A 17,910-nucleotide genomic window follows, 5' to 3' on the forward strand; every position below is an offset into this window, starting at 1 on the left:
ACATTTCAGGAGCCCAGGTTGCTAACCAGATATGTATATGAGAGAAGGAAGAGGGACGATGAGGAAGCTTTCTCTCTGCACACACTGATGTGTGAAAGGAGGGTGCAAAATGAGAAGACAGCTTCACCATTGTGCCCATCTCCTCTCTGTCTTCCTCTCTGATGCAGAGAGTCATTGCTAGGCAAGACATGTTGCTCCTCCTTTTCCTTTGTCTGCGTAAGGATCCAGCACCAAAAACCACGATACCAAGAGGAAGCAAGTGGTAATGGGGAGAGAAGAGTTTCTTGACATGCCACTCTTGTGACCTATCACTTCATACAATTTTCTGAAAGCAGCATTTCAGCAAAACTATACATGCATGTCTGAGCGTGTATGTACATTCTTCTAAATAGAGCCTCTTTTGCCAATGTAAACTGCAGCTGAGGGGGACCCATTCCAAATTCGGACTGCAGCAGCTGGCCGTGGATTAAATTGTCTGTCTCCTCCTCACACCAGAGTCCTGATTAAACGGCTGCCAATTAGATACCAGGCGAAATTCATGGCATTGGTTTTGAGGTATAAAGTCCTATGGAGCTTGAGACTAGGATACCTGAATGATCATCTTGCCCCTTAAATGCACAACCATTGCATTCTGCATGTGAGATCCACTCTGCACAATGTAAGAATTGTGCCTTTAGCATTGTAGCACCAACCCTTTGGAATACCCTCGCCATAATACTAGACAGGTGCCATCTCCACTGTCTTGAAGACTTGCCTTTAAACTGAGATCTTTCCTAGCCTGCCTCTGTTTTGGCATTGTTTTAAAGATGTTTTTATTGTTTCACCACTTGTTGTTTCTGCCCTGGATTCCTTTGGGAGGAACGGCAAGACAAAAATATGATAAATATGATAAATAATAAATAAAATGGAGTTGCCAGTGTGAGATTTCCACTTCGGCACAGGCCAGACAAGTTGGACTCATGGCAACCTGAGAGTGTGGCATCTAGCCAGCCAGGCCCCATGGTGGGGCTGGAGGTCTTACTCAAGACCCCTGGAACTCCTCATAATCTATGGCTCCAGCCCAAGGCAATCCAAACTGGAGCCCCTAGCACTTGTCATTTGCTGTTTTCTCCCCCTACAACCAGTACAAAAATCAAGGAGGCGGCAAGAGGGCTAAAGAAAGCGTGTCTTGGGGAGCAGGTGGGTCACCTCTGAGAGTTGTATCTGACCCCATAGCCTAGACCAGAACTTTCCAAAATGTGTGTTGCAACACATTAGTGTGCCAGCTGCAATGTGTGTGTGTGTTGCGTGAATGCTCCCCGTGCTCCTCCCGGAACTGGAAAGTGGTTAGTTTAACCTACCGTTTGCTAGTAAAACTGAAATACTGTGTCACAAATTATGCAGGTCTAAAAAATGTGTCATCAACATGAAAAATTTGGAAGGCTCTGGCCTAGGTGTTCCTCATCTCTTCCTTGGTAACTGCAGCATTCCTTTCAAGTATTTCAGAATTTGTAATCTAACAAACGCTACAAATGCAAAAGGGTCTTCATCATGATGTATAGTTTTATGAGTCTCTTTGTTCAAATGAAAACCAGGATTTGTGTGTTATTAAAAATGTTTGGCTGTTTTAACTATTCTGATGATTTTGTTCCATTGGTGTATCAGTAATCATGAAATGCAAACAAACAAAAAAGATGGTTCCATTGTCCACTCTTGATTTTAATGGTTTCTCTTTGTTCTAGGTGTCATCGGGACTCGACAGAGGTGTCTTCACATATCAAGGTGACATACACGGAAAAGATTTTGGAAGATTTATGCTCCAAAGACAAAGTAAGAATGCTGCTATAGCCCTAGATAGTGTCATATAGTCTATTATTGAATACTGATAACCTCAAATCACTGTGCCAACCATTGAAGTAAATAAAAGCATATTTATTGTATTCAATTACTACCACATCTTCTCAATTAGTTTAAATGTGCCATTAAATCTCTAATTCAACTATTTCATGCTGCCACTTCATTTTTGATGCAACAGCAACCTAATAAGATAACTGCAGGATGCTTCTATGAAGACCATCAATGCAGAATGATGATTATAACAGTGCTTTAAATGGCTTTTACAACTTAGTCTTTAATATGTTCTGTGTTTAAATGACTTTGGTAGTCCTGGATTCTGCATGTATCTTCAGACTGTAAGGAAAAAGCCAGCTTGCGTTTTCCAAGGCTATTAAGGGATATTGTTACCATTTGTGGATCAGATTAAATTTGAATATTCTGAATCCTTTTTTCAAGCTTTGCCAGGAGATGGAGGTGATGATGATGACAGAATTTACATAGGGGGTTTGTGATGTTAGAATCTTCCTGTTGGAACCATGAGAACCCAATGGTCTGAGGAAAACAGCTGCATGCATTCATATAGGATTATATAGCTCAGCACTTATTTATAGATCTAGACATTTTATACACGTTTATTGCATTTAGAAAATACATTGCATTCATACAAGTACTTTTTAAAAATGTGCTTGTTTTGCCAGCCATACTTCTGCTGGATTTACATGCTTATACTTGCATCCCTTAAAAAAAATATTTTCTTTCCCTTCCCTTCATTTTCTTTTCAGGTCCTTTAAGTACAGGCGCAGATCATCCCAATCACTTCTATGGTACAAACAGCAGTTCTGTTGCAGCTGCAATCCTGGTACCGTTCTTTGCTCTAATATTATCAGGGTTTGCATTTTACCTCTACAAACACAGGTATGCTGGATCTAATCTCTTGTGACATATTTAATTAAGTGCACAAACTTCTGCCTGTTGAGAGTAGAGAGAAGAGAAAGCTTTAACAAAGATTAACTGCTCAAATTTTACAAGGTACAATTTGATAGCCCAAGCAGCAAAACAACAAGTAACATTTTGGTAGCTTCTAATGAAAATTGGTTGCAGATACAAACAAACACATGGGTGTGTGTTTAAGACTTTTCTTTCATGGAAAAACAAAACAAAACATTGAGGTTAGCCTACATCAGAAATGGCTACACTGTGGCCCTCCTGATGTTGTTAGACTACACATCCAGCAATCTCTGACCATTGTTCAAGTTGGGCTGATGGGAGTTGGAGTCCAACAACATTTGGAATAGCCTACCTATTTTGCATTTTTGAAACAATACACAAGCACAGCCATTTTTTTTTGAGTTTGTATGCAGTTCTCAAGCCAAGTAATGGGTACAAACTGCATATATTTGGCTAAGTGTGGATAAAAATCCATATATTAGTGAGAATAATATATTATTCTGTGAACTGCCCTGAGACCTCCGGGGTGTAGGGCAGTATATATATTCAATAAATAATAATATGAAAAATATATGTACATTTGCATTGAAAAATGCATATATGAGGGAAAATTTACAAGCAAATGTAGATTTTCATGAGGATTTTTTTTTAAAATGCAAAATGATGTGGAGAGCTGCACTTATGATCGGAAAAATTAGAAACTGAGAGAAACCAAAATGGACAGATTTGCCCAAGTCTAATCTGGTGAGCTACAGGTTGGGCTGGGCGATATCTTGTTTTCAGCAACTAAAACATTGTGATATACTGATATATCACAATGTTTGAAATTGCCCAGCCCTACTCCGTACCACTCTTGCTCACAGGAGGCAGAGCGGTAAGGGTGCTTGCTCTGCTGAGGGGCAGGTGGGGATGCTGGAGGGCTTGATCAGCTAAGAAGTGGGCTTCCTTAGCTGCCCACCTCTCTGCTGATCACTGCAATGTTAGCTGGCAATACACTGCAACTTCCTGGCTGCAGGCAGAGTGACTAGGTGAGGTGCACTGCGCTGGCATCGGCCAGGGAGGCACAATGTATTGCTGGCTGAAAAAGTCTGAAACTGGTATTGCGGTTTGACCATTATACCAGTTTCAGACAATTAATTGTAACATTGCCCAGCCACAGGGTCACCAACCCTGGCTAGGACTGGGCAATGGGTATTGAAACATCGCCCAGGACCAGTAAGGGCCCAGAGCACAATGGTGGTTTTACCCGGGGTATATTGCAAGTGAAACGGCCTCTGTACCCAGCACGCTGAAGGAGAAATAAGCTGCAGTGGCAGAGGGACTCAGGAGCAGTGGCCGTTTCACTTGCAATATTCTTCTTCACCAGGTGAAACCACTGAGGGATGTAGCTTGTTCCTCCCTTGGCTCATTTAAACGTCTGCATTGAGGGGTATGCGGCTGCCTGCCCCTCGGCAGAGAAGTGTAATGGAGCCCCTATCCAACCACCAGATTGTGTGAGGCACAGATGAGGTGGGGGCTCTGTTAGACTTCTCCATTGAGAAGCAGGCAGCCACACGCCCCTCAATGGAGAAAGAGGTAGCTCACCTGACCCACACGCACCCCGTGCCAAGGCAGTAGAGAATGAGGCAGGCACTGGCACAGCAGGGTAAAGGGACAGAGAAAGAGGCAGCCCCCAGGGAGCCAAAAAGCTGATCAAGCCCCCCCCCCTTTTTGGCTCATGTGGGGCTGGTGGAGTAGCTTTCTATGAGAAAGAGGCAGCACCACCCACTGCCGCCATCTTGGCACAGGCAGGTTACCTCTTTCTCCCAGAAGAGACAACCCGCCCGTGTGAAGGCAAAGGCATCTACCACTGCCTGGCTACCTTTGCCTGGGAGGGGGAGCTGTGTGTTTCATCCTGGTCACCCCAGGAGGGAGCCTCACCTCAGTACCTTGTTGCCTCCATGCACCAGACTGCCTCTTTCCCCATGAGGGGCCAGGGTGAAACCACCTCAGCTCTCCCAGTAGGAGTGGTGGCAATTTAAGCTGGGGTAAATGCATCTTGTTCCTCCCTCTTGTTTCAACATTCTGGTATATCGCCAGATCACTATGTTGAAAAGCTGACATCACCTGGCCTCCATCGTATCATACAAAATATATGTAGCACGTTAACAGTGCAATCTTCTACTCAGAAATAATACATTTTGAGTTTACCTTACTCCAAGCCATAGGATTGTAGCCTAAGGTTTAATAAACAGTGGACACGAGACAGCCAAAAGTCAACACTTTCAAGGGAGATATTGAAGCACATGCTTAATTTTTCCATTTAAATTTATGAGACTTGAAAGGACTTCTGCATTGTGCCTTACATGTGCTGCCCCCTTCCCAGTGCCTTATGAATGTTAGAATTCATAGATAAACAGACCCTACGGGTACATGCTGAGTGAGCTTATGGGAGTGCTGCTAGAGTTGGTCTAACTTGAGAATTGGGTATATAAAACAATTTCTGTCTGAGAAGATAGATTAATTTTAAATATGCATAACTCTTAAAAAGTACCAGAAGTAACGGATCTTGAATGTCCTAAACTACAACCCTGTTAAGAGTCAAAATAACCTTCAGCAAAAGGATCATTTTTATGCCTTACAAAATTAAGAATGTGTGTAGTAGTTTTGAGTCAGCTGCTCCTGTCCTTGGGAGGAAGCTTGAATGCAAAGGGTGCTGCTGCATGTGTAGGTTGCTAACCTGACCATCCTCATCTAGGAACCAGGGCTGACTGCTACAGCACTTTACTGCAACTTTAAGCTATAGTCCCAGCTCAGAGGCCAAGACTTTTTAGCTTAGAAAAACGATGCACGTTTAGTTTCTGCTAGCCACGCCTGCATTCTCCACAACCTCTGAGGCCTTAAGTATCAGGTGTGCAAATTTATACACACAACGCTTCTTTTCAGCTGGAACTCAGTGGAATGGCATTCCAGCACGTTTCAGCTGGGCCCTGGAAATGAGGGGAGAGACCTAACCAGACTCAGCAAAGGCCCACTGAACCTCCAGCTCTTGAGAAGACCCAATCTGAAGGGAACATCCTCTATTAGCTCTAGAGATGGTCTCTTTGCGAGCCAGGGACACAACAGGGCCTCCCAGCTGCCACACGGGAACCCACCACCACTGCGCCAACAATTTAACAAAGCCACCCACTTCTTTCTTCCATGAGGAAGAGACAGCCTGCCCACCTGGTGGCAGAATGTATGCTATCGCTGCCTGGGGCAGGGCGCAAAGGGAGCCTGCTGCAGCTTGCCTTGTAAAGCAGCACAGGGGACACGAAAACGCCACGGTCCAGGCAGGGAACCTGCTGCCGACTCTACTCTTGCTCTCCATCCCCAGGTCAGGCTTGACCCGGAAGTGGAGCTGCAGCATTGGGCTGTCACATGAGGAAGCTGTCTCTGTAGCCCCCCTGTTGGGCTGCTGCCGCCGCCACTACCACCTTTGCACGCATGGGTGGGGAGGGCAGGGTGACAGAGGTAGGCTTCCTCTGGCTCACAAGGAGACCCCCTACCCCAAATATATCCTCTGTGGGTTCTGGAGTGGATCTTTTGAGGGAGGCGTGTTCCAGCACCTTTCGGTCTGGAAAAAACACTGGATATAAACGACAGCAGCCCTTCTTAGTCAAATAGCCAGACTTGGAGAGAAAGTCAACATCGTGCTATTGCAACATCCCTTTTCTCTCCCCACCCCTGGCTGTTCCAGGGGCTTTCTTCACCCCCCCCAAAAGGACCCAGGGCACTCATGAAAGTCCTTATGCAGGGCTTTCTCTGACAGAATGAATTAGTTGACTCCTTCCCTTGGTAAACAACCCTATAGGACAACACAAACACAGCTAGGATATAGTCTTCTATAGGCTTACCTGGGGGGAGTAAGTTCTGTTTATCTCAGAGGGGCTGTTTCTATTTTTTTAAAAAAAAGGTTTAAAAATTCTCTAATTTTTGTCATAGCATTTACTTTGATGGAATATCTATATTAATTCAGTTCAATCTTCTAACTTCAGATAAAATGAGTGTTTTTTGAGGGATTATATTTTAGGTTCTTTTTAATTATATAATTACATTCATAAAAAATTAATACTAAATTTAGGGTAGAAGAGTCTTATATATCACTACTGTTTTAATCCTTTCTTTTCAGCTCAGCATACGTTTTGAGTTCCATGTTGAAATTTGAGTAATTGAACAAAAGCAAATAGTTTTAAAATCAAATATTTCTCTATTGTTGTTGTGTGTTGTCTGATACAGGGCATTAAACAGCTACTAGTTTGTTTTGGCTCACCTCTAAAAATAAAATGTTTCCATTTTGCTTACATTTGTCTATTATTCACAATACTGTCTAATATGGGCAAACCCCACCCCCCATTTACATGGGGGTTACATTCTGAGGCACCACGTACATCAGTGAAATTGCGTATATATGAAACATTACTGAAAAAGCCTGTGAATTCTGTCCATTTCTGTGACGTTTTTGGGTCACTTCCGGGTTTGGCACAATGTGTGTATATGCTTACCGAAAGCATGTAAATGGGGTGTTGCCTACATAGCTTTAATAGGGATTTTGAACAATATTTTTATATTTTGCCCAAATACAGTAGGGCATCAAAAAACAAAACAAAAAACTTTACATACCTCTTCATGATCAAGTTTTTTTCAGTACATATCTGGGTATCTGAAATGAGAATTTAAAAAACTAATGAATACAGTGGTACCTCAGGTTACATACGCTTCAGGTTACAGACGCTTCAGGTTACAGACTCCGTTAACCCAGAAATAGTACCTCGGGTTAAGAACTTTGCTTCAGGATGAGAACAGAAATCATGTGGCGGTGGCGCAGCAGCAGTGGGAGGCCCCATTAGCTAACGTGGTACCACAGGTTAAGAACAGTTTCAGGTTGAGAATGGACCTCCAGAACGAATTAAGTTCTTAACCTGAGATACCACTGTATAACAGATTAAAACATGTTCTTACTAAAGATTTGTAGAATGACCGCAGCAGTCATGTAGAGCTGTTACTGAAGCATGAGAGTGTGGTAAAATGCTATGTACACACAGCTTCATACAAGGAGGGCTTTCCTAATCCCCTCTAAAAGGAAATGCATAGTTTATGGTCCTAATGGGATGAGTTCTAGAACTACCCAAGAATTCTAGAACTACCCAAGAGTTCTAGAACTACTAGGGGGCAGGGGCAAACCTTCCAGTTTCAGTCCCTTACACCTTGTCCGGTACAACCAGATGGGAAGGGGCTTTGGGAGAATTGTGAAGCGCTGCTCCTGGAATGGAGAAACTGAAAAGCAAAGCATGAATGGAGCAGTCACTCCTGCCAGTCTGAATCCTGGCCCTGAGCAGTTGCTCAAATAAACAGGGAATCGAGCTCCATGTCTTCATCTGCCCCCACGGCCACTCTAGAACTATTTGATTGCAGTTCTGACCATAGGATTGCAACCCATTTCCTTCAGTCAGCCCACTACAATCTCAAGAAACTTTGAAATTATTTGCATTATATTAATGAAAAGAGGGGGGACGCGGGTGGTGCTGTGGGTAAAACATCAGCGCCTAGGGCTTGCCGATCGCATGGTTGGCGGTTTGAATCCCCGCGGCGGGGTGAGCTCCCGTCTTTCGGTCCCAGCTCCTGCCCACCTAGCAGTTCGAAAGCACCCCTAAGTGCAAGTAGATAAATAGGTACCGCTTTATAGCGGGAAGGTAAACGGCATTTCCGTGTGCTGCGCTGGTGCTGGCTCGCCAGAGCAGCTTCGTCACGCTGGCCACGTGACCCGGAAGTGTCTCTGGACAGCGCTGGCCCCCGGCCTCTTAAGCGAGATGGGCACACAACCCTAGAGTTGGACACGACTGGCCCGTACGGGCAGGGGTACCTTTACCTTTAATGAAAAGAATGACAGTAAACCCTGCTGCTAAAATTCAGAAACATTGCAGCTATTTGTGGCTATTGAAACCAATTTTTAAAAATGACCAAAAAGGGAAAAGATTTTTAAGAACTCGAAAGAAAACATTCAGAACCTACCAGGAAGCAATTCCCATCTGTTCCATTCCACTTTTGGCAGCATCTACTACTGTATTGCTTGAAGTGTTTATTTCACTTAAAGTTGGGATTAATGATTAAATCTAGCAGAGAAATGAAGGTATTTTTGCCCTACAGTATAGCAGACTGAATAGCAGACTGCAATAAAAGGAATAGATTTTTTCCCCTGTATTACTAGTAGGAAATGTTATGAATTAAGTGATAATGAGCTTTCATCTTTTCCCTGCCATGGTTTTTGCATGTTTTCTTCACAAGAAACAAGACACATAAATTGTGAAGTTGGTGACAACACTTTCCAAGAGAAAAAACTACCTATGTACCTTTGTAGTAGTGGAGAATGCCAAATTACAGTGGCCCCTCTGGATACAAATTTAATTCATTCTGGAGGTCCGTGCGCACCCTGAAAAATCTGTATCCAGAGGCACTGTTTCTGCGCACACGCACGGCGCAATAGAACGCATGCACGCAGAGCGCTTCTGCACATGTGCGAGCAGCAAAACCCAGAAATTCCAGGTTTGCCACTTTCGCAACCCGAAGTTTACATTACTTGAGAGTAACGTAACCTGAGGGTCTACTGTACATGCTTCATCATGTTTCTCTTTGGTCCCTGTCTCTTCCTCTCCCCTTCCCCCCTCCTCTCTCTTGCACACAGTGGGTGGTGGGTGTGGAGACATGGTAGTTGGTTCCCTATAGTGCTACCCTATGCCACTGGCGAGTCTGTACGAAGGAAGCAATCCCCTGGTCTTCCATTCCATCTTCAGAGTACTCCTATGCCACTGTCCAGTAAAGAGTGTAGCAACTGCAGATAATAAAAAGATAGAAACAATAAAACTACAATTAGATAAAAGTATCAAAACAATTCATATCTAAATATTAAGATATTAAAGCAATATCTTAAGAAATTCAGCAGAGCAGATAAAAAAAATACAATCTAAACAGATTATGCAACCAAAACTGTGTTGCATAATTTGAAGTGTGTAAGGTGATTTGACTAGTCTGCTCACCTCTCTTGGTGTGTCGGCGTTGCTGGACAGAAGAGGCTTCACAGGGGCCCCAACAGTGGAATTCAAACGGCAGTGCCCTTCTTGATAGGCGGTGGGGGCATACCCTGCACCCTGCATTGGCGAATGGGGATGCAGGCTAGACGTGGGCGGAGCCAGGGCAGAGCCAATGGAATCAACAATGGGCTTCCCTCGGATCCGCCCCCTGCCCTTTGAAGCAGCCCACACCTGGGGCACAGGCTGTTTGTTCCTGTGCCGGGTTTTCCTGCTTCTTTGTAGGATCAGGACCAGAGTTTGCTGTGTTGCTGTGGGAGCTCTGTTTTGCTCCCTGCTGCACTAGGCTTTTGCCTTTGGCTCTAGCAAGCCTCATTTGATGTAAGTCTTAAGAACTCCCACCTGGATTGACAATTCATCACTTCCGGCAGGCCGGAAGTATTTAGATTGCCCAATGCCCAAGCCAAACCTCTTTCATTTGTATTCAATAAAGTTGTGGCCTGTTTTTATCCAAAACCCAGTCTGATTGGTCTCTTATTTATATGGGTTGGGGTATGGGAAGTCCGATGCCTTGTCCTGCAAGTAGTGTTCCAGATTACATTTAATCTGGCAAAGGCAGATTAGGGGGTTTGCTTTAAAATATGGACATATTTCTTCTCCAACTCTACTCACAGCTATTGCAGTGTTTTAAACAAGCTCATGTCCTTCAGGTAAATAAGTACCAGGTCCTAAGCTGTTCTTTCCTTAGTGGGAGAAAGAGTACCTGTTTTCAGGTGAAAACAGACCCATAGAACTGGCCTAAAACGGAGACTAGTGATGTGGGAAGCCGCGCTCATGGAGTTTGGATACATGTGAAACAAGTCTACAGCTTTTACTTTTTTTGATGCTTTGGTAACTGATAACTCCGTGTTCTCTGGGCTTACTAGTGAGGCAAACTGCCAACCATTTTAAGCAGCAGGCACTTCTGGGAGCTTAATAGTGTTTAGACGTCAGGATCTTTATAAATTGCTTTAGTTGTACCATGTTATTTACAATGGCTGAGGCTCTGATTTTTATCCTCCTCTCTCCTCCCCACTCCAGAACAAGACCAAAAGTGCAGTACAATGGTTATGCTGGACATGAAAACAGCAATGGACAAGCGTCATTTGAAAATCCTATGTATGATACAAACTTAAAACCCACAGAGGCAAAAGCTGTGAGGTTTGACACAACTCTGAACACAGTTTGTACAGTGGTATAGCCTTCAGTGCCCAGTTTGACTGATTCATAGCCATACCTCTGATGGACAAGCAGTAATTCCTTTGGTGCCATATACCAGTTTCCCTTCTCTAGGCTTCGCTGCTGTAATCTTTTAACATCTACTGGCATAGACGCAGCAAGGCTTTCTGGTGAAACGTCAAGTCTTCTGGGGAATCAAGACCAAGATAATTTCTTCATCTCAAAGGTGGATTTGAAATACCTGGCTGCATTTGATCCAAATCAAGGCACACTTTGAAGGAAGACTGCCAAGTCATATCCATCTGTCATATTTAAATGCCTCAGACTTTCACATTTGTAAGTGGCTGGATGCCTTTCAATGCAATCTTCTGGGCACTCGGATCACTCCGTTGGGAACTGTGACAAAAAATAGCACCATAAATTATCCCCAGAAATAAGAACATTCAGGAGGAGATTTAAACAACAACAACAAAAAGAAGCTTTCTTGAAGGAGAAGACAAGACAACCTTCCTTGGGGGCTGCACACATCTACAAAATGCTTTACCATTGAAATCTTGTCAACTGTTAGAACAACCCTACAGTATATCTCAGATATTCATACATAAGGCAGTCTACAAACTTCCCAGTCAGCTGTTGTATTGCAAAATGTTAATGCACAATTTTTTGCACTAGTGTGGTATGAATGACTGAGTATGATACTGGTTAAAAACAAAAACAAAATATACAGGGTTTATACACACTATCCATTGTATATAAGCATTTACTCAACTTTTTTTTTTGTCCTGTGACGCATTCCATAATAATTTTACCCAGCACGTATGTTATACAATGACTCCTTCCTCTATTCCTGGCAGAGTGACTTGTGACTATGAAGAGACTATATTTTGGTTTATTTTCCATGTAAACTCCAGTACAACCCAGCCAGATTTTGGGGGTGGGGGGTGGGAAGCCCGTGTTTACAAATCTTCATTCCCAGCCTTGCTTCCGTTTTCTCTCTCACTTCATTCATTCTTTTTTTCTCAGCATCATACTCTGTAACAGCAGGGGAGTCAGGCAGCTACTGCTGCTTGCCATGTACAAAATGTGAATAGTAATTTATTTTAGATAGTTCATAAAGCCTGTGGGCCCGTGCTCACAATACAGTCTTCCCTTTTGCATTTGTTTGCCATCTTTTTTTTCCACGTGGAACTACATTGTTTTCTAATGTTACATAGAACTTACAAATGCATTGCAAGAGAGTATGTAAAACTCGAGCCACATCCAACATGCAAGCCGCCACTGCAACCACTACGCTTTCCAATGGGGTGTCTGTATGTGTGTGAGTGTGTGAATGTCTTTGTTGGCTACATTTTTAACCAATACTGCTTGATGCTTTTGTAATCACACAGCTTGACAGAGCAAGTTTGAGATGTACGTGGAAAAACTCCTCAAAGTTACTGTAGCAAGGGTTGCCGCTAGCTTCTCAAAACGAAAATGGGGACATGGCAAAATTAACTGACAGGTTGTTGATTCACCCAAGTCTTTTACCTATAGTACTAACTCATGGGTGGCACAGAGAGAAGGATAAGAAAACTATGGGGATAGCTGTGGCATGATTAGACCTCTGTTGCTGCCTACTCCTCAGCTCAGTAGGCTAGGGTGAAAACCAGAAACAATGGAGCTAGAGTGGCACTAGTACATATTCTGACCTTCCTTTATGTCAGAACTTTCCAAAAATGTTGGCCGCACCCACACTAATTTAATCAAACCAACTATGTTGCATTTCAAAAATTATATTCAGTTTTATACTGTATTTCTATTGCTTTCCGACAGAGGGACAAACACCATTGTACGTCGCCAATGATTTGCCACCTGACTTTTAAAAACAAACAAACAGAATTATTTATATTAATATTCTGACACCTTCACATCAAGTACACAGGCCAGGTTCCAAAAACCTGCACTACTGGTTCCACACACCGAAAGGATCTTTGGAGTCGTGTTTCCCAAACATTACCCCCAGAAAGTCAAACCACTTTTGGCGAGGCTTTCATATGTCAAACCACTTTTGGCGAGGCTTTCAAAAGCAGGTTGTCATACGGCAGGGGCAATTTTTATTCCTTGTTCAAAGTGGGGGGGAGGCAGGAATTCCACTGGGCACATTCAAGCCCTTGGGCAACTCAAGTAGCTCTTTGGATCCAGTCCATTATGAACCCCGACACCAAACTAAACCAATCACCAAAAATAAGCATTAGCAGAAAATAATAGATATCAGTTTATGTTAAATAGCAAGAAAAAGTTTGCAGGGCAATCTTTGATCAAAGTAGAAAAACTTACATGGTTTTTGATGGAAGATACCAGCAATGCCAATAAGTTTAGCTTCTTCATCTCTTTTTTTAACAAAAAAATGTTTAATATTAGAAACCTTGGCACTGTCTGGACATTTGTGCTTTGCTTTAGAAGCAGATTACTTTTTTATTATCTCACGTGCATTTACAATTTTATATGATATCTGACAGATTTGGGCATTCTCTGGAAGGACAACAGTGATCAGAACAAAATAGCCCTCCTTTCATAAAGAGGCATTGCTTCCAGTGTAGATTGCACCGTTGTATACTGGAGAACGGGAAACACTGAATTGCTGCCTCTGAAGTCACTTTATTGGTGATGGCAGATGTAACCAAAGTCATTTGGGTGGGGGGGGGGGAGAGAATACAAAATATGAAGGGAGAATGGGTTTGGGTTCTCCCCCAACCCCAATTCTTACCCTGTCTGGATGAAGCGTAAGAAGAAGGAAAGTTTTGTAAAATAGTGTTACCACCCTATGTTCTGGATTGGGAGATCCAAGTGCACTTATCTGCACGCATGGATCTCTTGTATATTGCAGAGTGGGGAGCTGGTTCATTTCAATGGACTGGGCTGCACATGAGAAAGCAAGTCTGCGCATGGGTTGGCTCCATTCACTGTAATGAGCTGGGGGAGCGTTTCAGACAAAGGAGCTCCATGGATGAGCCAGAAGAATTCATTAGAGCACGGTTTTCAACTTTTCATTCTTCAGAATCTGAAAATCCTAACTTGATTTATTCTAGGGAAGTATAATTAAACAAGAAATAAGGCTGTTCACATTAGAATAATAAACCATCAACATATTTTTTTTTTTACTTAACGGAGGCAAAACAACCATTTCTCTCTGATATGCTCCAATCTTCAGTTGTTACTGAACTTCTCATCTGCAGTGTCACTCATTTCAGTGAAACTACAGAACAAAACATTGGTTTGTACCCACACAGCATATCTAGAGATACAGCCCTACCTAATAAAATAGGTCCATGGCTGTGTGTGTGTGTGTGTGTGTGTGTGTGTGTGTGTGTGTTTCCCCCTTTGTCACCTCTGTGCCTATCTCTTGAAGGTTTTCTGTTCCCTTTGGTTTTGTTACAGTTGTGTTGGATTGCACACTGACCAGGTTAAATCTTCCATTTCTAACACTCCTTTTCAGGCTCCATGCTTGCCCAGACATGCATCAGGTGCACCACCCCAACAGCCCAGATCTTCAAAGTGCCACCCCAAAGTCCATTCACTTGAGTAGAGCCTGAATTGCAGAGTGACTTGAATAGTAAAATTGAGGTCTGTCGTAGTACGGTCATGCCAAAGGCAGTATGAAATCTCTGTGATGTGTTTACTGTTGACTCTTTCCCCAGAAAGGACCAGAATGATTATGATAAAGCAAAGGTAAACATACTCAAAGAAAGAACAATCAAAAACAGGTTATGTGCTTCAAAGCTGTTTAAATCTGCTGCTTGTATCACCCATCTTGCCTTTCTCCAGGCTAGCTGCAATAATTTTTTTCTTCTGTAATATATTTTGTAAACAAAACAAAAAAAGCTGTTATTAAAGAAGGGGGGAGGGGGGAAAGCTGGCATTACGATCAAATCAATCTAATTTTCATTCCCAGTACTCCATTTTGCCATTTCACGACATGCTGCTGTGACATGAAGTAGGTGCAAAAGAACTTTTTTGTACAGAGATATATTTTTTATGAAAAATTTGTAAAATTATTAAATATGCTGTACTTTTTGATTAATGTAGGTAAATTGTTAAAAAAATGTTTTTACAATACAAAAAGAGAAGAAAAAAATCCTGTAATTTTTTCCCAATACTGTAAAATGCACCATCTTTAGCTGAATTTTCAGTTCTGAACCTATTACACTTGTATTAATATTAAAGTGGCCTGTTTAAAATATACAGTAATTTTTTTGGCAAAAGAAGTATAAAAGACTGTAATATAGCCTGTGCAATGCCACCTATCTTGAAAGCAAATTCAAAGTTCTAATTAAATATTTAATTTTAGATTTCCAGATTACTGTGTAGCACTGTACTGTTCTTATAGTCTTATTTTATTCTCTTGAAATTGAAGAATTTCTACTAACCAAGTTTAAAAGAAGGTACTTGTGTAAATGTAGGGCCATACTGACATCAGAGTTTCCTACTCAAAGTGATGTGCCTTTATATGTCTGAAGAAATACGTCTATTTCTATGAAGTGTTATTTGCCTCCTCGTATCTTTGGGCACAAAATCTGTGGAATATTTTCACTATCCTTACTTCTCTTATTTACAATTCCTGCACTTCTTGGAAAAGTCATGTACATTGTGAATTATTCAGAGGTTATGCCATGTTTCTGGACACTTCCAGACTGCCACTGTTTTGTGAGTGGAACTCAAACACATTCTGACAAATTAAGGCTGCACAATTAAAATGGAATTTGCAGTCTTGCACAACAATCCGCTCATCCCTAATGAACTTTTTGTGGTAAAAGAAGGTGGTGGGAAAATAAATACACTAGAAAGTGTGAGAGAGTAATAATCGCTTGGCAAAGCATCATATAACCTCCCCACAAATAAATGAGAACAAATGCTCAATAAACTGGTCACCTCGAAGCAACCTCAGATGGTGTCCCAGTTTCCATTCCTTTTTGTACCCCTTGCCTTAAACACACCCACAATTTGTGAAAGGGAGAAGAAATACACCTGGATGTACAAGCTCTCATGCATAGACTACCCTAAAAAATGCCAGCAACAGGCTGCTTTGCTTGTTTAGGTTGCATGTTAGGATTTGCCAAAATGTCACCCAATCCAGCTCCAGGAGCCCAAGGAAAGAAAGCATATAAGCACACATCAACATAACTTTTTAGACCCAAAACATTTCAATTAGGCACCGTGTAACAAAGGCACTCTTGTGTTCTCCAAGTGACAAACTGGACTACTTGTGCAAAGTGATGCACATCATCATTAATGAAAGGATAAACAGGATTGGCTTGAAATGAATGGACCTGAATTTTTGCATTTTTGGGGTAGCTTACCCAGTCAAGATAAAATAGGAGGGATCTTCTAGGGGTAGAGGTGTCAACTGACCTCAAATGATGTGGAATGCTCATCTCTTACCTTTTACTGTTTTTTCTGTTTTACAGATTTAAAAGCACACTTATCATCATTCAGTAAGAGAGAAAGCAGCTCTTTAAAATAAGAGGACACCATTGTTATCCTCCCATAAGGCACTGGGATGATGGCAGCTAACAGCCAGTTGACCTGAGGATGGCTCTCTCTCCACCTCATATTCTCTCCTCACCCCCCACCCCAAATATCAAGACAGTGCACTTTTTAAAACTGAAAAGGAAAACACAGAAGAGCTCAAGATAGTTCCCCGCCTGAAGCATAACAAAACTGACATCCTGCTTCTCTGCCCCTGAAGAGGATGGGGAAATGGCTCCTTTAGCTCTAAGAAATGCACATCCCACTGAGAGCTTGTGTCGTGTTGATAGATATCCTGACTCAATTGAATGCTTAGCTCTCTGGTTTTCTCCTGTGTGCACCTTGTACAAGTGTTTGCACATTCAGCCACAAATTCCCCCCCAGCAGAAAGTACATTGGACATAAGGTAGGCTTGGTCTAATCAAATAATGGCAAAAAAAATCCTGCATAAAAACCCTGGAGTTGACAGATTGCCACAGCATCTGTTACCATTCCATAGCACCTTCACGATCTGTTTAGAATGTGGATATACATTATATTTTACAGTATAGTTGAACAGCCGATTTGGCTGAATTCCAAATTGGACTGATTCTGAATCAGATTGAGGCAGCTGGTACTGAACTGGAATGACCCAAATTGATTTGGGCCTCAGAACGATCTGTAAGAGAGCCATATAGCTAAAATGTCACAAAAACGCAAGATACCATCTATTTAATCCCCTCTCAAGGAGCTACCATGCCTCCAAGTTGTATACACTTACATTAAAAACAAGAAAGTGATGTCCTTTTTACCTTTGAATTTGCTTTATTTTATTTGGGGGATTTTAAAGATCAAAAAAACCCGTTTGATCTACCTGCTGACAATTTCCACGGTTAATTCCCTCTTGAGAGGCCACCATGTCGCCAAAATTCAGGCACCTATGTGAAAAACTAAATTTCAGTGGAACTTCGTGTTATGGATGGAATCTGTTCTGGAGACCCGTCCGTAACACAGAACTGACACAAGCCAAAGTGCCGCATCTGCGCTTGCGCAAGGTGTGATTTAGCACTTCTGCGCATGCGCCGAAACTCGGAAGTAACCTGTTCTGGTACTTCTGGGTTGCCGTAGGACGCAACACAAAAACACGTAACCTGAAGCAGACACAACATGAGGTATGACTGTGTTATGTTTTTAATGGCTTCCTAATTAAAGTAAAGGGAAGGACCAAAGGTTTGGATTTGGGATCTGACTTTAGTTTGGGGTCTAACTAAAGTCAGATCTTTCCAAATTGTTCATAGAATCATAGGACTGGAGAGTTGGAAGGGGCCACAAGGATCATCTAGTCCAACCCCCTGCGATGCAGGAATCTTCTGCCCAATGGGAGGCTCAAACCTATGACCCT

General features: G+C 42.4%; 1 protein-coding gene and 1 long non-coding RNA gene across 6 annotated transcripts in view; one reads left to right on the forward strand and one right to left on the reverse strand.

Annotated features, from left to right (window-relative positions):
- CSMD1 (CUB and Sushi multiple domains 1) overlaps positions 1–15,360 on the forward strand; it is a 937,839-nt gene extending 922,479 nt beyond the window's left edge. For all 5 annotated transcript variants that reach the window (XM_083606880.1, XM_083606881.1, XM_083606882.1 and 2 more), the window contains 3 exons: positions 1,722–1,809; positions 2,598–2,730; positions 10,887–15,360. In XM_083606880.1, coding sequence (XP_083463006.1) covers positions 1,722–1,809; positions 2,598–2,730; positions 10,887–11,046 — 381 coding nt within the window. In that variant the 3' untranslated portion in view covers positions 11,047–15,360. The remainder of the gene's footprint in view (positions 1–1,721; positions 1,810–2,597; positions 2,731–10,886) is intronic.
- On the reverse strand, positions 2,432–11,176 carry LOC310759802. Its single transcript, XR_014546504.1, has 4 exons — positions 11,083–11,176; positions 9,511–9,610; positions 7,405–7,444; positions 2,432–2,784 (listed from the first exon to the last, which is right to left on the reverse strand). It is a non-coding gene; the product is annotated as an uncharacterized lncRNA (long non-coding RNA).
- Positions 15,361–17,910: the final 2,550 nt, after the last annotated feature.

The sequence above is a fragment of the Podarcis filfolensis genome (assembly GCF_964270895.1).
Source record: "Podarcis filfolensis genome assembly, chromosome: 3".
NCBI classification, from domain to species: Eukaryota; Metazoa; Chordata; class Lepidosauria; order Squamata; family Lacertidae; genus Podarcis; species Podarcis filfolensis.